At 30.7% G+C, this 24813-nt stretch overlaps 1 protein-coding gene across 1 annotated transcript in view; it reads left to right on the forward strand.

The window, feature by feature from the left end:
- The window catches only part of LOC117237065 (histamine H2 receptor-like), a 362177-nt gene that overhangs the window by 332102 nt on the left and 5262 nt on the right, over window positions 1-24813 (forward strand). Inside the window, 2 exon segments of the mRNA XM_033500679.1 lie at window positions 4517-4776; window positions 15735-15951. Coding sequence (XP_033356570.1) covers window positions 4524-4776; window positions 15735-15951 — 470 coding nt within the window. The 5' untranslated portion in view covers window positions 4517-4523.

Consider the following 24813-nt stretch of genomic DNA (forward strand, 5'->3'; position numbering starts at 1 on the left):
TTAATGATTGATAAATATCGCTGTGAATGTATTGTGAATATTAATTATACGTATTCAACAATAAAAATAAATGTAGTTATATGCATATGTAAGTATTATAAATCATTCAATAATATTCAAATGTTCGATATAAAGGTAGAAACGCAGTGAGACTATATTTGCTATTCTTACTGCAGTATTATAAAATTTACATCACATTTCTAGAGAAATAACTTTAGAATAACAATGGGTAATTGTATATTATTACATTCTGGAAGAAACAGTGATTCATAATAATTATAAACAATGCTTTAATTAAACATATATACTTCTGCTTCGTTTTCTACAGTATTTGCATATTATAATATGGGATGTTGAAGCAAGTACATAGACCATTAAAGATAAAAGTCAATAAATTCATGAAATTTGGCCTGTAAATAAATACAAAGCAAATAAAATACAAAGCACTTGTTTCATCGATTCAAATTTTAACAAGTTGTTCCATTTTATTTTAGCTTTATCAAAGTTGGACGAAAACTTCTGCTATTTAAGAGCAGCTATTAAAGGTAGCAGTTATAAGAATGTGAGAATATGTTTCTCGAAAATTTTCTGTACCTTTATTTGTAGCTAAATATACAAGTTTGGAAATTAATAGTATGTCGAGCTAAAGCAAATTACGCAACATTATTAATATTCCATATTATATAGGTAAATATATTTTATTATTGATTTACACAATACTATAATATTTCTGATGAAAATGTCTGCTATATGTATTGTGTATAAACTATGTCTATTGTCCCTTAACGTTTATAACTAATTAAAGTAATCACATTATTAAATAAATATTCTATATCTAAAGTAATTAAATTACTAAATAAATATATGTTTTATAAATGAATGTATGTTTAAACTAAAAATGTAATACGTAGCTCGACATTAATTTTACATACGCAATATATGCAATATTTTTGCTTTTTTATATTCGTACATATTCTCCCATGCATTTCTGTTCAATTATAGCAAAGAATGCTAATCCCGTGTAACAAAATGTTGTTACCATTATATTATAGGTGTTGAAATTAAATTTATCTAGCAAACTTATTATCGAACGTTGTTAATTATACTTAAATGTATAATGTAACGTGCACTCATAAATAAGAGATGCTCACTTACAAAAGACTGATAAAATACACACACAACGCCGACAATAACAGAATACATTAAACATTTTTAAACATTTCTGACAATTTCAATTTTCCTGGCAATTCAAAATAATTCCTCAATCAATAAAATGTAACAAAATAAAATGGAGAAAAATCGTAAAATCCTTTGCCCAGCAAGATATCCCTTTTGGTCTAGTAGAGCGTAGAGAGCATATCGTGATAATAAAATGCGCTTCATCGTTAAAATTGAACGACTTTATTGCGGTGAAACGACGCCAAAAATTTACGATACGAGAGGGAGCATCGTAAAGTGATCGTAGCACATGATTATTAAAACATGGCATCGACTTTTGTAATAGACACTGATCAATACCTTACAATTAGGGTTGTCAGCGTGTCTGCCTTAATCTCCACAACCTCCGTGCAGCTAATAATCCGATATCGGGTCGCTACAACCTGATTTCCTTCCTGCTTTCAAACACGGAGTCCGTGTTTCAAGTTTCGTGCAACAGCGAGGAATCGTGTGGTCCCCCTTTTTTTTTTGGTTCAATTTTCTTCTTTCTTTTCTTTCCTCTTTATTGCTCAAACGTGAAATCAATTCATTAAAGCGGAAGAATTCTGATCGCGTGAAATCGAGGTTAAATTTAAGAAAGGAGAATAATAATGATTGATCAAAAGGCTACGGAAGAGCAGATTGTTGACCTCCCTTCACAGAATTTCATCAGATAGATTTACATCGCAACGAGCACGCTAATTGCTTCCCTTGATTGCCTTCCTCAAACGTGGCCATTTAAGCCGTACGGAATTAAATCTGTTTGCACTGGGATTTGGCCAGTTTTGACGAAGATGAATGCATCACTTGTAAATGGTCCTTTGCTGCGATCGACATTTGCGTACGTTCAAATTCCTAGTGAGCTTTCTTCCCATTTTATTCCGTGAGTTTTATGGACGTTCCTCCGAAGAGGATATAACAGATAAAGAGAAATAAAGAATAGAGGAAGCGAAGGACAATGGCCTTTCTGTCACACGCTCTACTGTGTACATATAAAACGAAAAAGACAGGAGATGAAAGAGCACACTTTTGTCCTTTGTATCGCTAATTTCTCTGTATTTATTATTTAATTCTGTTCTTTCGTGCATTTACTACTTTTATCAGGTTATTAGCTTATAATTATAATAAATAGAGATCATATAGCAAAAATATAACATTACTACAAAATATAACATTAACATAATTTATTTTCGTTCTTTTGCTAATTTCGGGTTAGTTCAGGAAATATTTGAATGTGCAATATATTATACAGGGTGGTTGGTAACTGGTGGTACAAGCGGAAGGGGGGTGATTCTACGCGAAAAAAGAAGTCGACCAACCACCCTGTATAATATATTATATACATAATTATGCAGAAATATTATATATGGACTATACTATACTATACAGGGTATTTGGCTACAAGTTTAAAAAAATGTAAGGGGTGATTCTTGATGCTAAAATAAAACAAAAATCAAGGATAAGAAATTGCGTTCTCGACTTTGTTTTTTAGTTATTGACGATTAAATATTAGCCGAAATACCTCTGTGCACCTTCGGGGCGCCCGTGGATGGGACAATCGCGGTGCATGTATGAAATTTGTATAAACATTGCTTATATATACTATATTATTTATTAATTATTTATGGAGGCAAAGGATCAGAGGAAACATTAATCCTCTTTACTCGAAAATTTTATGAGGCAGTTTTTTATATGTTGTTATGCATCTTAATAAGTAAGCAGGTTTATTCAATATTAGTTTAATTTACGAGTTTTCTTACGAAACGTCGCGCAGGATAGTTTACGTCTGCAAATATCATAGTCTTCTTCTTTACGACTTGTACAAGGTAAGCTGTTGCCAATGTATCGTTCGATTTCAGAATCCTGTGTACGCCGCTGCTTAGGCTGACTTACTTTCGGTCGTGTAAAAAGGTTTGCTCGCGTACAGGGATATTTCGGCTAATTTTTTTATTGTCAATAAGTAAAAAACGAACCCGAAACGCAATTTTTTTATTCTAAATTTTTATCTTATTTTAGTTTTAAGAATCACCACTTAAATTTTTTACACTTGCAGCCGAACACCTTGTATATACTTACATACAATATATATAATATATAATATAGTTGCAAAGAACAATTGATACTATATTATATGAAAAAATGTCTTAAAAATTGTTAATAAATTCACAAAGTTTTGTCAAAAGCAAAATTTCCGGCATAACCATAGTAACGCGATTAATTTTTTTGAAATGCTCAATGCAAACATTGGAATTTGTAAAAACAAAATCAAATAAAAAAAGAGTTTTAGTAATATAAAATAACCAAACAACTATTGCAATTTTAAATTAATCTCCCAAGTATAAAATGGGAGAATTGTATACACATATATTTTAATTACATTAACATTTTATATAATGTTTAATAATCTTTAATTATTAATTATAGTAACTTTATATACTATTTTTGCCATTCTATATATTCTGTATACTAAGATGTAATTTTTGGTATAACAATATAAATATTATCTATTTACATTATATAGAAATTAAAGGAATAGTAGAATTATTGTATTAGAGCTTCAATGTTATCATTCATATTATAACACATTATTAATCTCTACAAATGAAAATAAATTAATCTCTAATATTTAATATAAATAAATGTTTGCACCTTGTTTGTAACCATTGATCATCATCACCTATCATTGACATTGCTATTGTAATTGAAATAATAATTTATTTGCGGATAACTTATTTGATATAAAATAAAGTTATTTTTCATAAGATATTCTTAAAATAAAAATACTACATTAATTCATAAATTGATTTATTTCTATTTCAATAAATAGGCCAGTAAAATGTACATATTACACGATATACTTATGCAATAAACATTTAATGGTCGTTTTCCGATAAACTATTTACCAAAAAAAAAATCACTACATACTCTGTTCACATATACGTGACAAGGGAGAAAATCAAATTTCCCTATGGCCGTAATTCCGTTAGCCCGTAAAAGAAAATAAAATACTTACCTTGTGATCTATTTGGAACATCTGTGCATCGCAGTATGGCGCTGTAGGATATTTGTCTATATATAGCTGTGATTTTATTGCCCAGCATCCTTTTGTGTTTATCACCTTTCTCCTTAATTAAAAAGTATAGGCCAATGTTTCAAACGATTTCAATTTTACTGCTCGCACATTCATTCATGTTGTTTTCTCGTGCTGTTCCGTGGCCACGTACAAAGATACTTTACGTGTTTAAAAACAAAACTTTGTGTGCCTGGACAGTACAATATGCTGGTCTTTAATATTTTGTTAATGATCGTATTTTTTCAGTTTTAGAATGAACGCGACGACGATCTATACAGGTGCAACGAGCACTCTGGCTGGAATTATTGGCATCGAGTCAGAAATAAGAATGGATAAAGCGGAAAACTCCTTAGACAGTGACCTTGACATTTCTCCGGTCACTCTATCCTCCGCATGGTCCAGAGTGGCGAGACTTCTTTTGTTAGCATCAATGGCTGTCGGCGGCAGTGTCGGTAACGTTTTCATGATCTCTGCGGTGGTGGTAGAAGATCAACTTAAGAAACGAGGTACTGTCGCCATCTGTTTCTAATGCTTCGTAATTTTAAGATCAATTCATCTAAGGACTACCATCTTTCTTTTATTATGGCTAAATTAATTGATTTTTAGAGCCAATATAATGAATAAAATGCTAATGTGTTAAATATATAAATTTGAAAAGAAAAAGAAGCTTCTCATTCCAATGCAATCGAAATGTTATAAATTATAATAAAACATATACATGGGAACACATAGAACAATACATACAGCGTTATCTTACGATTATAGCAATATGTGGACTAGATCTTGTGCGATTTACTCATGTATACAGGGTGGATGGTAACTGGTGGTACAAGTATGGTGGAAAGGGGGTGATTCTACGCGAAAAAAGAAGTCGACAATATAGAATAAAAATTTTTTTTTAAATTTTTTTTTTTAACTTTTCCATCGAGACAACGATCTCGCGTACCGAGTTAAAATTCAAAGTCGATTTTCTAGAAAACAAAGCTTCAAACGAAAAATTTTTATTCTATATTTTCGACTTCTTTTTTCGCGTAGAATCACCCCCTTTCCGCTGGTACCACCAGTTACCAACTACCCTGTATATCGTAGTATCGTAAATATAATAATTAGTTAGTTAATAATAAATGGATTAAACAGAAAACAATGGTTATTTAACATGAACAACGTATTATAATTAATTAACAACTCTCGTCAACGCAGATTCGACTCCCTCTCTGCAACGCTAACAACACTATCTCGACAACGCAATCCGCACTCTCTGGCTTCTCAGCTCATACTGCAGTTAATTTGTTTACGTTTCTTAGCAACCCTTTGTCTTTTGTCTTATATCTTTTGTTTAAGCCCCATCATGCACACGCTCAACAACCGCTTGTTTACAATTCGCACGACACCCCCCTAGGCCCCTCGTCCACGGTACTACAATATTATAACTATTTAATTAACTTCTAATAATCAGTAATTAAATGTGAGAATAAAATAATAATTAACAACTGTATATAACGATTCTTACATTTTAATACTACGAAACTAGGACTATTTCAATCTCTGTGGTATAAAAATTATATTGTTCGCGGTATATTGGTTGAATAACTTTCTTCGCCGCTTGATATTATAATTTGAGGAACACCATAAACATATTGCTTATGTTAGCTCCAATGAATAACGTATCACAAGTAATAAGAGCAAATATAGTTAATAATTGCATTTGTTGAAAATTGTGGATCTTTGGAGCCGAAATAATGTTATAGGAACACTAAATTTATACTGAGGATTAATATTAAGATAATAATATATTTATTTCATGGACGATTCCTTATATATTCATCGATACACACTGGCACGCGTCTCAGCACTTTCTTCCATACCCGACTGTTAACTGACTGAACAGTTTACATTCCTTTGTTTTCGAGACGCTGCGCACACACACACTTCCACACACTGATATTCACATACAAGTATCTCTACTACGCATTTAACCCAGTCCAGCACAGAAAATTATACATATCTCAACAGCATTGTTTAATAATAACAATGTGTGATATGTATTTGAGATTGTCAGAATATAAAAAATAATAATTCGCAAGTATTACAGTGCTTATTAAATTACTAATATTAGAATATATTAATTGTTCCAATACTTGAAGAATTTATTTTATGAGAAATCATTAAATAATGTAAAGAGTGCAAAAATACGTATATAATCGGAATATTTTTATAAAATAGCAAAAGCTCTTGAATGAATTCTCTGAATTCTCAATTGAATGATAAACGTTGCAAATTTGGAATTTTAGAATTTGTGGAAGATCTACCTCTGATAAACAGAAGTTACAGCAACTTAATATTTCCCTCTGATGTTAGTTGATTATTAGAAACAAGCATCGTATCGCACAAAGAAGATGAAAGAAGACCATAGAGAAGACCATGACACAATTCGGAAAGTTTCCTTATCCAAATTACAACTTTTCACGAGAGTTTCAATAATTTCTTTCCTTTATGACTACTAGCCTATGTTTAACTTCTGTTCTTACCTTTTTCCTCATCCTTTCGCAAACTCTTAACGAGAAACACTTTCTCGAAAGATTTTCACCGGCACTTCGATATCCGTGTATACTGATACAAACGTAAATGATTCGAAGTTTCGTGTAGCCAGAGCGATTCAGCAGGAAAATTTTGTTCCGTTTCTGCTGCACTTTTATCGTGGCAATAAACTTCTCTCCAGCCCGTTTCATTAATGTCCAGTACCCATTGGGAACCGTAATTATCGGCCTGTTCCTAACTAAAAAAAATCTTTCGATCGTCTATAACAATTTGGTGACTCCGCTGCGATAATAGCAATTACAAGGTGCTTCACGCAACTAAGTGTGAGTAAGCATTATACATAATATCTTCAAACTGGTTAAAGATGGAACAAAAGTTTAGAACAAAAAATTAATGTCGTGTATTACTACGTTTCTGCTTTACTTTTAAGTATTTTTTATTTAACAAAAGATTAGAACAAAAAATTAATGTTATGTATTACTACGTTTCTGCTTTACTTTTAAGTATTTTTTATTATTGATTTGGTTGCAAAATGTAATTGTACTTCTTTTTATTAATGAAACTGTACTTACAACCTTTCTTGTATAAATTTATTTTCTCGATCATCCTATACGATGTAACAGTATTAAATTAAGTGATTTAACACTAAATAATTTATGAGATATTTATTATTAAAAGAAAATTTAAGTACTCAAAAAATCGTGCACAAAATATTGTACAGTTATATTCAAAAAAAGACTATGAAGTTGTTCTTTGTAATTTTATTAATACATACAAATATATACAACTAATACCGTACGAAGTATTAATAAAGCTTAATTTTCGTTCGTAATAAAATATAATTTCGCTCTAAAGAAAAGTGCAATTGCATCTTGTAATCGTATTAATGCTTTCACTACGGATTCGATTTTCATTACCTACAGTGCTATATATTCACAAATAATTTTCATGCACCTACTTTTATATTATAAAGCTCTACATATGTATTTTATACGAACTGTTATGAAATATTTTTTTACAATTTCGTGCTTTTTTATTCGTGCTTTACATTCGAATCAGTATCATGCGCATAACGAAAAATGTGATATATAAACCCTAACAAAAAAAATGAATGTGCGTGTTAATGTGCACAAATTCATCAAAGTAGTGAAGGACATATAATACAATTTTTTTACCAACACTAATTTTCATTTTGTTAATTATTTTTGTATCTAATTGCTTAAAAGATGTAGCTGTATCTTGCTGCGTGAAACACCCTCTATATCGTGATGCGTAGTAACGAGAAAAAGTCGGACTTTTCCCCTGAAAATTCTACTTTATGTCGACTTCTTTTCGTATCCAATCTCGTATGCGTTCACGCGACGATATTTGAATTGATCTATATCTTTCGTAAACGTAATTTGCTGAACAGACTCATTTGCCCTAATTGAAAATAATGGTCTTCATAAAAACAGCATCGACAAGCTGTTAAACGTGATATAGTAGAATAATATTTTAATGTTAAAAATAACAGTATCACCGATCAAAGATTACTCGAGGTACAATTTTTTCGAATACGTATTTATTAAAGTACTAAAGAATTTCTTGAACGATGTAAATAATTTATTATTAAATTAGTCAGTTATTCTGTGGCGAAGATTATGTAAGTGATATCCAAACGAAATTTTTAATTTTCGCTTATTTCATCTTTGCTTTCTTTTGAATTATGAATACTCATACTTAATGATATAAAAGCATATATTAAATGGAAAAATTTTATTTCACATTTTTGGCTTATTTTCGCATGTAAAATAACATCATGCAGATGTTTATTCATACCTAGTCAGTGTTTAGCCAAATCTAAGTATACTCGATAAATTTCCAAACTTGATTTTCTCAGAAACGAATGAAAAAATTGTATTCTATATTTTCGACTTACTTTTTCACGTAAAATCACGTTTTATCGGATTGTACTACCACTTACGGGACACTATATATAAATGTAATAAATAATATTAATTTAACATAAGTTTATGGTAAATGAAACGTTGAAAAAGAACTAATTATTTAATAGTAGTAATATATTCTATTGTTTGCATATTTCTAAACTACAACAAAACTTATATTTGTTATCTACTTAAGTTACTTAATTTACTTAGCTTATTTATTAAAGTTACGTAATTTTAAACGTCACACTAATATATAGAATATATAGTGTTTCATATAGAAGTAACTCTATATAATGAGTATATATAAATTTAACGAAAAAAGATCTTTCTTACATATTTTGTCTCCAAGACCTCTTCTTCTTATTATTTCTGTTGTTGATAGACTTGTACATATAGATAGATTTCTTTGGTAAAATTCTCCCTTTTGTTCCTGTTACTTCGTCGTCGAACTACTTTTTCTATCTCCTTTAAATATTCCTTTAATATTTCACTATCTGTCTCTCGCCTTATCTTTTCTTCAAATACTATTGCTCTTCTGTCTGCTTCTACTCTAATTTTGTTTCCGTTTATTTCATTCTTTACTATACAGGGTGGTTGGTAACTTTTTTTTTTTTATTAACGTGGAGGAAATCCGCACGGACACCAGGCCGCTTCTGGGGAAAAGCGGCGTGGTAGTGCCGGACTCCAATCGACTAAAACCTCCACGATGACCGTCCCGGCTGCGATCGAAAGGGGGCCCGGGAGCCGGTGTGAGCGATACACCGGGCCCCAAGGGTGGTTGGTAACTGGTGGTACAAGCGAAAAGGGGGTGATTCTATGCGAGAAAAGAAGTCGAAAATATAGAATAAAAATTTTTTTTTAAATTTTTCCATCGAGACAACGATCTACGATTTTTTCGCGTAGAATCACCCTCTTTCCGCTTGTACCACCAGTTATCAACCACCTTGTATATCTTGAGGTGTTCCAATCAAACCCTAATATCTATTTCAAATGCTTATCCTGACTAATACATATCAGCTCCAACCTACTTTGCTTTTTCTAGCCCCATGTCTCTACTCCATACAGCATACTTTTTACCAATGAGTCAAATAACGTAATCCTTCTTTTTAAGTCGCTCTTGTATTTCCTTTGCCCAATTTCCTAGACCCATTTCATGGCTATACTGACTTCTCTTCACCGCTTCTCGTATCTGTCGATCATCATTTGGATTTTATTTCAAGATATATCTTAGATTCTAGATACTTCAATTCTTTTACTGGCTCCAGCTCTCTTCCTTCCCACGACCATTTTTCTACTTTTCTCCTTCCTCTAGTTTCTCCAAGAGCTATCATTTTGGACATCTTCGCATTTGGCACGTGGTTTCTCTTTTTTCATCCTCTTCCTTTCTCAAATCCTCCTCTAAATTTGCGATGTAAGTCGTGAACAAGACTGGACTTGTATAAAGAGACATGCGGCAGGGTCAGAATTAAACAAGGAGGCACAGAAAATTTCTGAATACTAACAGGTTTGAGACAGAGATGCGCAATAAGTCCGATTTCCTTTATTCTTTCTATCCGCTGGTTGTTTATCTTTTTCTTCCTCTTCATTTCACACAACTTTTTCCCATTTACTGTGTCGAAGGCTGCCTTTAGATCGAAGAAGAAGCCTTAGAACTTTTCTCCTTTCTCTGTATTTGTTTCCTATCGTGTGTCTTAATATACATGTACATGTATGTTATCCATCGTGATTCGTCTTCCTCTGAATCCCGTTTGTGTTTTCTTTCTCTCTATTTTCTTCTTTCCCTAGCTTTTCCTTCAGCACCATTGCGTAGGTCTTATATACTATATTCTGTATATTATCCTTTTACAGTTGCCTACTTTATGTGTTATTTCTCCTTCTCTCCAGTCTTTCGGGAAGCCTTGTCCATTCTATACTTTTTTTTATTATTTCTTTTAGTTCTCTTCAAACTTCTCCTTTGTAATTATCCGTACTTTATTTTTTAACCCGCCTCTGCCTGCTGCTTCCCCCCTCTTTGATCTATCTGATGTTCTATTTCTCTGTCGTCCAATTCTCCTGTATATCCCTCGTTTGTCTTGATCGTTCCCTATTCGACTTCTAGTTTTTCTTCGTTTCCTTATAACTAATTCTTGAAATGTTATTTCCACTCTTCCATTTTTATTCGGGCACCTACCCCTTATCTCTTGTTCTTTCCCCTATTAACATATGCCCATATTTCTACCTCTGTTCTACAACTCCTTACCTCTTCTATTTCTTCTTCTGTTTTTCATTCTTCTGTTTCTTTACATAATGTTTTATACTTCCTTCTCTCCTTATGATACTCTGTTATACTTGTTTTTTCCTGACTTTCCTCAGACACATTTCCAGTGCTTTTGCACTTTCCAGCATTCCGTATCCCATCACTTTATCCCTCCTTGTTCCATTTCGTGCTTTCTTATTCCGTTTATTCGTGTTGCTTCCCTCAATACCATTTTCAGTCCTTTTTAATCGTCTCTTAATTCGCTTTCTGACAACTTCAAGTTTTGTATCTCTTCCTTGTATCTTTTTATTCCTTCTTTTATCCAATCCTGTATTTATATTTTCTCCTGTACTTCTCTCTGATGTTCCTTATTTACTTCTGTATCTCCTACACTCATAGTTGCTTCTGTCGGTAGATAATCTGATTTTATGCTGTTATTGTAAAGAAGGTGATTCTATGCCAACCCTTCATATTCACCATCGCGCAATCTATCACTGTTTCCCATTCCTCGTCACCTCCACATTTCCATTTAACATAGTCCAACCCTTATCAACCCCGTGGAGTGAACTTAAACTAAGAATTAATGATCGAGAATATTTACCTATAAGATATAAACATCAATGAAATGGTAAAGTATTTTCTCTGGAGTCGTTACTGTTATCTTTAGTTGAAGATTTTTAATATTTATTTATTTAATATTATCTGTTTACTACATTAAGTAAACATAAATTGCGCTGTATTTTGGAGGAAAGTCGAAAATTACTTAGCTATTTTGAAGAAGATCGCTATTTAAAATAGGTTGAAAGATTTGATAGATCGTTACATGAACTATATTATTTTTTATTTGATTGTCCTATTTTCTGTAGAAATTTTACTGTTACTCATAGCTATGTATTTGGGATTATTTGTTGTTACGTTAAAATGTTTTAAAAATTGTGCTATATGTCTAATGAAAGTAACGATTATTGTATTTTTTATTTATTATATTATTATCGTATTATTTAATATTTCAATACGTATAATTAATACTTAATGATATTATTGTATTACTTAAACGATTATTTTCACCATATATAATTGGTTCATATGTTTTACTAATCGTACAGTAAAAATATTTATCTCTTTAATATATTTTGTGTCTTTAAACCATATAAGTGTACAGTTTCGAAATGTTTCATTATACAACATTTGAACTAATCATGCGTTTATAAATTAAATCTTCATGTGCTAGAATAGCATACTTAACGTAAGTACTTACACAGTTTGCGAATAACAACTTTGTTCGCAGCAACAAATAAGTCATTAACGCATGTACTACTAGTTTTATTATACAACGTTTGAACTAATCATGCGTTTATAAATTAAATCTTCATGTGCTAGAATAGCATACTTAACGTAAGTACTTACACAGTTTGCGAATAACAACTTTGTTCGCAATAACAAATAAGTCATTAACGCATGTACTACTAGTAATAGATATTGGATTAGTGAAGTTAATGAGAAATTAGTTTAGGAATATCAATCAGATTGTCTATAAGAGTACATAACTTCTAATTTGCGGAATGGATCTGCATAATTTACAACACATTTATCAACACACTCATGTTTTATGCTATAATGTATTAATCTGTGTACATGGATCGAGATCGTGCATGATAATTTTATTTTCTGCACTTTATTTTGTAAACTTTTTGCATAAAAATATTTCATTATATTACATGCCTATTATGATTTACGATAATAATGTTATTATACAATTTTTTATTGTATATGTTGTTATCTCTATTTTTATCATACCTTTTGTGTTTATTTGAATCTTCCACTTGTACAGCTTCTTGGTGACCATTCACGGCATTTGAATTATGACGAGAATTAGCTTCTTCTAATAATTTTATCTTAAGCGCATCTGGAATAGATAATTGGTCCCGCGATTCGATTGCACATCTAAAATTTTCGTATGTATTCGGGACGCTATATAATAATAGGATTAACAATAAATCATCAGCGATTGGAATATTCATTTCTTTTAATTTATCCACGTGGCTGAAAAAATTATTTAACCCTTAGAGTGCTATGGACGCATATACGCGTCTGGCGAAAGCTATCGGACTAAGGACACATAAATGCATTTTCTGTAAGTGTCCGGCATGGATTAAGGACGCATATATGCGTTTGTCAATTTTTCCGAACACCTACGCAGAAGTAATACTATTACGTTTGTGTGAGATAAATATAAATGCATTCCTTACATATAATGCATATATTTTATATCAAAAATCTACTGCTTCGAAACAAAAATTTAGTGAATTTCATTTAGCGTTGATAAGAGACGTTTTACGAAAATATTTCCAACGTAGAAACATGTTAGGAGGAAGAAAGAGAAAGTCCGAGGATTTACCATTTCGTTCAATTGATAGGCATTTTCCGTCAAAATGCCCTAATCGTGCCGGCACGACACAATTATCAAGAAGAAAACGTGTTGTTTGTGGGAAAAATAAGAGAAGGAGCGACACGCGATACGAATGCAAAAAATGCGATGTCGGATTATGTATCGATAATTGTTTTGAAATTTTTCACACGCAACTGAATTATTAACTCGTTATATTTACTAAATTTAGTTTTCTAGTTTATTGTTTTCTAGTTTATTACCCAAATTCTAGTTTATTGTAAATTTCAATGTTTATAATAAATAATTAATACTAAAAAATAACGCTCTTAAATCATTTAATCTCGTGCAAAAGAATTACTATAACTTATTACGATTTGCGCTTTGAATAGTCAATCAACAGAGTTCAGTCTAGCGAAAAAGTACTCCGTCCACAGCGATGGTCAGCGTTGGCCGCGCGCCGTCCGTACGGAACGCATAAGCCGCGAGTATTCAGCACTCTAAGGATTAAGTGATCGGATATATTTTCACTACAGGACATTTTCGTGAATTGCTTTAGGAGCGTAGCTTTTCTCGCGGGTCCTTTGGGTTCGTAAACCTCCTTTAATTTATTTCATACTTCATGTGAAGTTTTGCAATGCTTCACATGACATAGCTCATTCGAACTTATGGTAAGAATAATATCGGCTCTGGCTTTACCGTTCCTTTTATTCCATAAAGAGGCTTCATCCGCTGCTTTAGGTTTAATTATTGAACCATTTGCATATTCCCACAAGTCATCTTTAATGAGTATTGCTTCCATTTGCAATTTCCACGTGTCGTAATTTTCTTTGTTTAGTTTTTCAATACTTAAACTCGCCCCGCTCGACATTTTTTCTTTTTTTTTTTTGATAATTGTATTATGTAAACAATTATTGTATACTCGATAAAGCGTCCTTATGATATTCAACACTGAATCATCGATCACGCACCCCTTTTTTTTGTTTTTAGGTTATCTTCTGCGCTCCTAAATATTATTACTATTAATAATATTTTCAATAAAGATAATAACTAATTATTGCACCTGGGCCCATAACCTGTTGTTACTTCCATTCTGATCCTACCTATGAGTATAGAAATAACAACAGTATATTAGATCGTTGTGTGCACATTAGATTTAAATATACTAATAGCAAGATTAATTATTATGTTTAAGTTAATAAGTGTTATTAATATTAAATTTAAATGTATTTTCGAAATTTTTGCAAATAACTAATTTTTATTTTTAATAATTTTCGTTCAGTGTGGTATTGAATAATTGTTTATAAAAATGAAGCGAAGTTATGCTTAACATATTCAATGTTGAGACATTATATGTATCATGCACACGTGTATGGAGGAGTAACAACGACTTCAGTAACAACATCTATACGTCTGTCGACATTATTCTCTAAAAATATTTTTTAACAATCTAATATTTGTTTTCGACATCTTTGAAGTAAAATCAATTAAACAATTTTTTTTCAATATTCGTCACAGAGAGTAGGAATCGTAGGAACCTTCCCGCATTGAACGTGTTAATAACATAGATACATAATTAAAGATTCAAAAGGTAAATACCTAGTTCGATTTAATACCTGTGTACATATTTATATTTACTGTAATGTATGTAACTTACATTGTACAATTTTAATTTTGGTAAAATAATAAATTAATAAATAATAAATATAGATAGTAAATAAATGTCAAATTGTTTATAGAATTCAGCGTACTTCTTATTTTATCCATCCATTATAAAAACATGAATTAAACTTCCAATTTCTAAAGTCAATACATTTAAAAATCTCGCATTGCTTATGACACAAAAAATGTGTTAATCGAATAAAATATGAACGAATAGAATTTTATGTTATAAAATATCTCTAAATGAAAGTAAAGCAATCGAACACGTTTCATATGAATAACATATTCATGCAGAGCCACAAATTATTTAAAATTTCAAAATAGCAAGACCTTTCAAAAGTGCTCGCCTCAAATAAATTGTTGAAAATGAGAATAATAAAATTTAGATGAAAATAGATCAAAAGAAATTATCAACAACTCGCTTATATCTGATTTAGTCAAACTTTTAATTCTTTCATCCTATGATTACTATGTCCTATGTGAAATGTAAAAGTGTGATAATACTTATACATATAAAAATACATGCTATGTACTGTGAACATGAATATTCAACAACATTCGATGTAATGTATTGCGCACAATAATAATTACTTTGGATTACTTCATTGCTCCTTGAATGCATATCAATCATATGATACTCTCAGAATTCATCTAACAATTAACTAATACGGTTATTCATTTTAATTAACTCCAAACTATATTCTCTCGTTCCAGGAAATGCGTTTCTAGTGAACGTTGCATTGGCAGATCTATTAGTAACAGGCCTTGTAATACCGGTATCAGTGATTGTGATCCTGGCAGGACATGAAGAGTCATTAAGCACATGCCGATTTGAATGTACTCTCGAGGCACTTTGCTTTCTCGTGACGGTGTTGACGTTGGCCACTATAGCTGCAGAAAATTATACTCGTTTGTGTTTACCACCCGAAAGGTAAGGACTATAACTCATACTACACTTCACTACAATTCAACGTACAAACCATTGTTTTTGATCAATTTTAATTGTAACCCATTGACATATGATTTTCTCACGTTAACGTTTTCTCTGCTAAATGTTCCTGCGTAAACCATTTTTTTTCGCGATCAAAATTACCATTTATTGCTATTAATAATCCATGAAAAATATTTCCAACTGCTCAAAAAGCATTTGAACTGCTAAAATCCGAATTAGTAAGAAACAACCACAATGTCTCGAACTGTCTGGCAATGTGTACAATAAATATGTGTACAATGTATGCAATAAATGTACAGTAGCTAAAGTATGTATTCCAACACTTGTAGAAACCTTTTATAAATGTATGTGTTATAGAAAACATTTTGCTTCTTTAGCATTAATATGAAATTCGTGTATTATGATTATATTGCTAAACTTTAAAATCAATTTGAATTGTATATAGAAGCTACAAGATATTTGATACAAATATATATTTCGCAGGGTATATTTAAACAGACAATTATGCATTATATTGATAAGCTTCGGTATTCAATGTGACCATTTTTTAATCATATTTTTGAGATGACTATTTATGCTGTACATTAACTTTTTACTAAATACATATTTGCAGCGAATATCTTATAATTTCTATATACATTTTTCCATTGGTTTGACTTTTACCAATATAATCGTATCAGTAGCGTTTCATCAGTGCTAATGGAATTTATACAGGGTAGTTGGTAACTGGTGGTACAAACGGAAAGGGGATGATTTTACGCGAAAAAAGAAGTAGAAAATGTAGAATAAAAATTTTTCGTTTGAGGCTTTGTTTTCGAGAAAATCCACTTTGAATTTCAGCTCGGTACGCGTGCACTTTATCGCGTCTCGTTATAACGGATCTCACGGTAGATCGTTGTCTCGATGGAAAAATTAAAAAAAAAATTTTTTTATGAGATTCGTTATAACGAGACGCGATAAAGTGCACGCGTACCGAACGAAAATTCAAAGTCGATTTTCTCGAAAACAAAGCCTCGAACGAAAAATTTTTATTCTATATTTTCGACTTCTTTTTTCGCGTAGAATCACCCCCTTTCCGCTTGTACCATCAGTTACCAACCACCCTGTATAATACATACAACATAAATATACATCAAATCTTTCTGTGGCACGTGTCCAAAGGTTTTCACGAGACACTCTATATGCCAATGGGTTAATGATAATTATAATGATGCTGCAGCCGAAATAGAAATTGCGAATGTGCACATTTCAAGAGTGAAACGTTTATGCGAAGTTCAACAAAATAAAAATGTAACAGACAAGAAAGGGAAAGGAACCATGCGCTAGCGATACTTATTGGATCTATTACATCAAAATATCACCGATTTGACAAACATTTAAATATTAACACTTAATTTCCGAATGAAATATCTGAATATTTTTAAACAAATTGTTTGTATATATTTTCCAGTCAAAAAACTCCAGAAGTTCTATATGCGTACAGATAAAAGTTAAAACCATTAAAATAATATTTAGTTGAATAATTCTTTGATTACATGCACATAATAAGAAATAAAGGAATGGAAGGTAACGGTATGGATGAAAAAGTAATTCTTTCTTTAATATAAATCAAGAACGATTTTCAATTTTTGCTTCTCTCTTTGCTTTCTTTCGTTTTAACGTTTACTTAATACATCCTGTTACGTAAATCCTAGATATTTTAGTTCACAAGAAAAGAGTATCTAAAGGGTAGTCATTGTAATGTTGAGAATCGAATAAATCCTTGATTTCTATGAACGGTTCTAATTAATGTAGAAAAACTAAAAGCCAACCCTTCTTAATGTAATCGCATTGTAATCCGATTACTCGTTAACCCGATTAGTTCGCGATCCAAGCACAATCAGTTTGGGACGTAACAAACGTCACTTGACGCAAATCAGGGACTTGCAATACTGATCAATGATATCGAAATAATTTTAATACGTAGAAATAAGTTTCACTATAATCTAGAATTTCGGGTTTAATCAATAGATAATTTATAAAATCCTATTATTAAATTCTTTGACATGATGATTTGAAAATCATTATCAATAGAAGATGTTCTAAGAACGTGGATGTTGCACTGCTGTCGTAAAAATCATGAAATATATTATTGATTCGTCGATATAACTTTACAGAGATATTTATTTTAATATTGTACGTTAGTTTCTTTAAAATTATCTTTCCTTTTTAATTCAAGTATAATCATGTTAATATTTTAAATTATTTCTGTTTCGATTAGTTTAGAACTTATTTCCTGGGGGAAGGGGGATTTTTATTTTTATGATAACCTCATTTTAGAATTTTACATTTATATAATTTAACCTAATTTTACATAGTTACAATTACAGAAGCATTTAAAGTAATAACATCTTTTATTTACAATGATTTTCAATAATCTTTAAATTTTAGTTCTATTCTCACTTTAAAAATATCGTATATTCTCTAGTAATATTTTGTAAATTCTACGATACCAATTTAACGAATAATAAATTCCCTATACTCAAACTTTGATTATGGTAATTCGTGCAAATATAAATACATTTAGATGAAAAAAGATATAATAAAAGTTGCATGACAGCGTTTCTTCCTTCTGTTGCACTTATTACTTATTAGAACAATTTTTTCACTTTTTTCGAACTTTTCTTGTATTATATTGCTGCCCTAATAGCTGCTGCTGCTAATAATTAGCTGCCCAAGATACAAACGCGGCTATGTGAGCAGCACGTAATTTATGACACGTCACTAGTGAGCACAAATAATTATTTAGAACGAAAGAATTTAGATCATAATGATATCCACGATTTCTTCATTATTTATGACAAATATCAAGCAGAAATTATGGAATAATAGATATGTCTTTATTGATAACCTAGTTAAGTGGGTGGAATCTTTTCATAAAGATAAAAGAACTTCTATAAACAAAATTTTACATGAATTGCACATTATATGAATTTGCAAATTAGACAGATTTCGAAAATATTTCCTTTTCGATAAAAAAGGAAAAACAAATTTGCCGTAATAAAATAAATTAGAATCAATTAGGAAATTCGTTTCAAAGGTGTAAACTAGTTAATAGTATTTCAAATAAATTAAATGATAAATGTAAATAATAGATTAGCAATTAACAATATATCATTTAATAAATACATTTCATTTTTCGTTTCTAGATAAATGTTTTTAAGCGTTAAAATACTCTACTACTATTTAACAAATATGAATAATTATGCATCAAAGTACGTTTTTTCCATTTCCTCAGTTATATTAAAAGAAAAAATATATACTTTATAAGCATGTCACAACTTCTCTAGAATGTAATACAAATTCTTAATAGTTCTATTAACTATTAATTATAGTTCTAGCTTTTAAGCAATTTTTTCAATCAAACTATTGTTATCTTTTTCATTACAAAAAATATTTCACATTGTAATTTATTACAGTACTCTGGAATCACTAGGAATAGAAAATATGAACATAGATTCTATTTCCGATAAATTTAGAAAATTACAATTACTTAAATAATTATGGAATGTATTTCTGTATTTATGCAAAATAAACATTAAGCATAGAAAAGACTTTCAAAATTTCCGATTTCTAAAACATCGTAAGTTTGTAGGAGACTTCAAGTACGACGTACGTTCAATAGTACTTTGCATAACCCAAAAATCGTGGATACCATTACGATGTACGTCCTATATACTCTTTAAAGTCCAATCTTTACTCTTTTAAAGTTCGAAAGCAGTAACACAAAGCACACGAGGTATATGAAACGTTTGCAATTGAAAGGGACGAAAGATTGTTTAAAAAAGAGCTACTGTTCTTACAGTAAAGAGGAATGCAGCAATAGCAATTGTTTCTTTGCATTCGCTTTATCTTTTGCTTCGCTAAACACTAGCAGGGAGAGAATCGACCGTAATTTTGAGTACTATTGTTGCCAACAACAATGCGGCCACAAGGGATTAAAATGCTTTCCAAGTAAAGCTTATACCTGCACGTATAGCCATGCCGTGGATAGTTAGATCTACGAACGATCCAGTTGCATGCACTCGCTTAACGATCGAGAATAGATGCACGATCCTTTCAGACTTTCATATAAAAAAGTCATAGAAATTTATCGTTTCTACTTTCGAGTTTCCGAGAAAGTTTGGAATTTTTTCAAATTTATGCTCAAAACGGAATTGCGAGGATTCCTTTGAATTCTCCGTTGCTTCGTTACACAGGCTACTCGTCCTAGAGAAGTACGATAATACTCGACTTGTTCATAGCTTACATATCGTATCTTCGTGAAAAAAAGAAAAAAATAGGTATAGCTGCCATTTTCAGTGAATACGAATTTTTTGAATAAAGCTCAACTGCGTATAGTTAGTTATTGTTATATAGGTCTCTATTTTAGGGAGCAGGAATCTTTTCCGGTATACGTTTACAAGAATCGATAACAGTATTTTCGAACTACCAGTAGCTACATGCAGCACGTAAATTCTGCTTGATCAGGTTTTATGAAGATCTGATTTTGAGAGATTTACGATATCTCTTTCGAGGCAGATAAATTATACTATCGTGCGGAAGAACAATGTTTGAGAAGTTACTCGTGCAGCATGTTCAGCAATTCATTCTTTGTCTTGTCATCACTCATATTTAAAATTAATATCGTAATAGATCGCGTATTCAAAACGTGAGCAAAAAGACAACGATAAATTTTCCGTATCCTTCCATTCAGCCATTTCTGTACATTTATTTTTATGTATCATTTGATGATTGATATAGGTACTTTCATCCATTAAAGACCAACATTACGTTAATGGAACATTTTATATGTAAATTTTTCAATGAATTTATAGTATCGAATTCTATATTTTATTTTTATGTAATTGTTATAGTCATCAGACTTTATAGAACTCTTCTACCACTTGACCAATTCTTTTTCTACAAATTCATCAATTGATATAAGAGTGATTAAAAAGGCCCTTTCGAACTGATAGAACAATTTCAAATTAATACAACAAATAATATTTAGGTAGGAAATGTATGCATGTGCTTAATATTACCTATATATTGTAAATAATGAAATATATTATTGCTATGTTTTCTAACAAATAATTGAGATTTATAGCATATAGATTTCATAAAAATGTAATCAATACTAGTTTCTAATTACTAATTTATCATTAGTTTGAATATAAGTCAAATTTACATACATTATTACAACAAATCGTCTAAGGTGTTTTGGTACATACAACTGGAAGGTATAGATCTTATAATTTTATAAAGTTTTGGAGAAATTAAACCCTTCGACCCTGTTCAAACATATATTCCAGTGAATTTTTGTGATTCTCTGAATTTGTGTGAAAAAATAAATAACATGTATGTGCTTTATTATATTCTTTATTATTTAATCTGATTATATACTACTATCTTTGGGTAATTGAGTAGTTGAGTATGCTACACCTTATGAGAATAAGCAACCTAGTAATGTGCTACATAGTTTTTATTTAGGTATATGTGGCTGCAGAACCACAATGATAGTAATCGCGTTTTTTAAAAACATAAAGTGAACAATCTTGTGAAATTTTGTATGGCATCCCTTCAATTTATAGTACAATATAACTGTTTTGCTTGAAAAGTTTTTAAATTATTATGTTTCTATTCGTTTGATTGAGCATAGAATTGCCTATAGGTGTCTCATTAAGTATTTTCATTCTTATTCTTGAATATTTATATCACTATTTATCGGTATTTATGTCACTATAATACTAAAAAGGCTATTCTTCATAAATCATGAAAATTTTTCTTGTATTTTTAATTTGTGTAGTGAAATTCTATAAAATATCTGTTATTTCAATATACGTTTTATATCTTGATAAAATATTAGATTGTTCAAAACGATTAATAGGGAAAGTTAAGAAAGATTTAACTAAAATTGGACTTTTTACTATATATAATATCACGAGTCTTTCCTTGAAAAATTTTTCATGTTCGGTAAGAAATTTCATCGCATAGCTTCTACAGCTTTTTACAGTACTTAATTTCTTGACTATGGCTGTGGAATGAGTTTTGTAACATCCAATAAGACTGTACTAGATTCAGTGAATGATATAGATGAACACTCCAGTTTTAATTCAACACTAACAATTCAACATTGTATTATTAATAAATCAATGAATTTTCAATGTTCCTGTTCAATATTCAACTAAGAGCAAGTTCAGACATTTTAGTATTTGATAGAAATTAAAAAAAAAAATGCTACAAACTTTTCAAACAGCCCAATAATATATTGTAAATTACTTTACCCTCATTTTGTATCAATGATGTTTTTTGAAGCATTAGTTCATTGCTTGCATATTATTCTCCAATTCTACTAATAATTGCATATGAAATAATTTTACAAATTACAAACTATTTTATATTTTTAATTGACTTACGTTCATTCAGTTAATAAATACTTACGAATTAACGCTCTGAATAGCTTCTTTAAAGGCTAGGATTAAACCACAAAGCATAGGGACCGTAATCACTATTTTAGTCGGTTCGTTAACACGTCAATACAGAATTCAGCGAGCTTTTAGTGCAGACACCTTTGAATTGGGATCGTAAATACGCCATTGTTCTCTGGGCTGGTAATGCAGAATAGTAACGAGCAAAAATTTGCCTTTTTTTAGGAAATTAGATCACGCGATCATCTTCCAAATACATTCTGCGAATATAATTCATGATAAAAAAATATGACGATTAAATTACCTCATATCTGCAATATGTCAATAATAAAATACTGTAGTACAAATTGCTTATAAAAATTAGAAAAATTACATAAAAAGAAGGACAAGACTATATATACCCGTATAATATCCTTGTTTTATGAATAAACATTAATCTATCAAATAGTCTTTTTAACATACTATGCTTTAGGGTAAAAGAAAATATGAAAATAATTGCAATGTATAGTCGTGTTTCACAAAAGTATGCGACAACTTACGAAAACGTTGTCTGTATCATTTATATCGTACAAAAAATTCTATATACGACATACAGCACGAGAAGATTATCATCATTGGTAAATTTTGAAACAAATTCGACAATGTATCTAGAAGTTACAAGATATCTATTGCAAACATACACTTCACAAAAATCACAAAATTATTTAAACGGTCAATTATCCATTAGACTAATAGACGTCAATATTTAGTGCGAGCAACTTTAGTACAAATTATTATATGTTTAAAGCAACTATATATACTATATTCTAATTTTTAGTTATTATTAATCTATGTTCGCAGCAAAGAATTTCTAACTTCTATGTATATTTTCAGAGTGGTCCAAAATTTTATGAATATAGTTGTAATCATCGTATGTAAGTCAAATTTTATTGTTTAATGTCTTATGTATCCTCTTTCTTTCTCGATACACGTTTTGTGGCTTTGACAAATATATTTTTTATATACAGGGTGGTTGGTAACTGGTGGTACAAGAGGAAAGGGGGTGATTCTACGCGAAAAAAGAAATCGAAAATGTAGAATAAAAATTTTTCGTTTGAGGCTTTGTTTTCGAGAAAATCGACTTTGAATTTTCGCTCGGTACGCGTGCGGTACGTTATAACAGATTGAGATCGTTGTCTCAATGGAAAAATGTTTTAAAAGAGAAAAAAAAATTTTTTGTTCTATATTTTCGACTTTTTTTTCGCGTAGAATCACCAGTTACCAACCACCCTGTATACAAAATACTCCTCTTTCGGAATGCTGTTGAGGACTACTCTTACGTGCTTATAAGTCAAATCGTTTCCCCTTCAAAATTTGGTTTTTTCTTAATTTTAATTTTGAAAGCAGAAAGTAGTCGACGGAAAAGAGTTCCGGAAAGTACGGAGAACGATGCATTACCAAGGCCAATCTTTTTGCCAAAAATGTCCTTAAAATGAGAGATTATTGACATTGTCCCATCCTTCACGTCAGTGTGCAAACATTTACGACCATTTTTAAAATACTTGTACTACTCAAATACTTTACTAGCATCAGCAAGCATTGTCTTACGCTTTTTTCCGCTTTTTTGAAATATTTCCGTGGAAGTTTTACCACATTTACGACGAAACTTAATTGAATCTCCTTGTTCCATTTCAAGAAGAGTGATAACTCAGAAAACTTTGTTTATCGTAAACAAGACATATAATCAAATGACTGTCTGGAAGTTAATGAAATTAACATAGAGCAGGAAGGTATATTATCATTAGGTATTATAATTATTATTATAATTCTATTTGACAATTGAAAATGGCACTACTAACATTTTAACTTTTTATTATAATAATTAATGAGCGAGACAAACCTCTTCCGTCTCCCATCTTTTTTAGTTGTATTCGTTATTCACTATACCGCTAATATTTAAAAGTTATATAAATATACCTGTTCAGAAAAATTTCCTACGACCTTCGTGAGTCATTGTAGATAAGGAAGTATTTAAAAAGTTATAAGAATCAATTCAGCATTCAAATAGCTATTTTAAAAATATAAAAATTTCAACGTTTATTGTTAGCATAAATCACCATAATTATTAAGATTCTGCACATTCTACACAGAATGAAAATCCATCTGTATTTGTAATACCTATTTCCAAAAAGAGTCACTTGTTCCGTTACACAAAAGACACTCTGTATAGACGAACAATTTGCACATGGAAATTAGTGGCAAAATGGCATGATATTTCATCATCGTCCATACAGCAATCGAAGCGACAAATGGATTCGGTCACAGTCAAGTTACGCCCGGATAGAAAGCTATTTCCACCAGTGCGATGCCTCGGATCTCTTTTGACACTTTGACTTTGATGTGGATCTGCTTT

Source organism: Bombus vosnesenskii, unplaced genomic scaffold, assembly GCF_011952255.1.
Source record: "Bombus vosnesenskii isolate JDL3184/JDL3185 unplaced genomic scaffold, Bvos_JDL3184-5_v1.1 scf7180000013355, whole genome shotgun sequence".
Taxonomy (NCBI): domain Eukaryota; kingdom Metazoa; phylum Arthropoda; class Insecta; order Hymenoptera; family Apidae; genus Bombus; species Bombus vosnesenskii.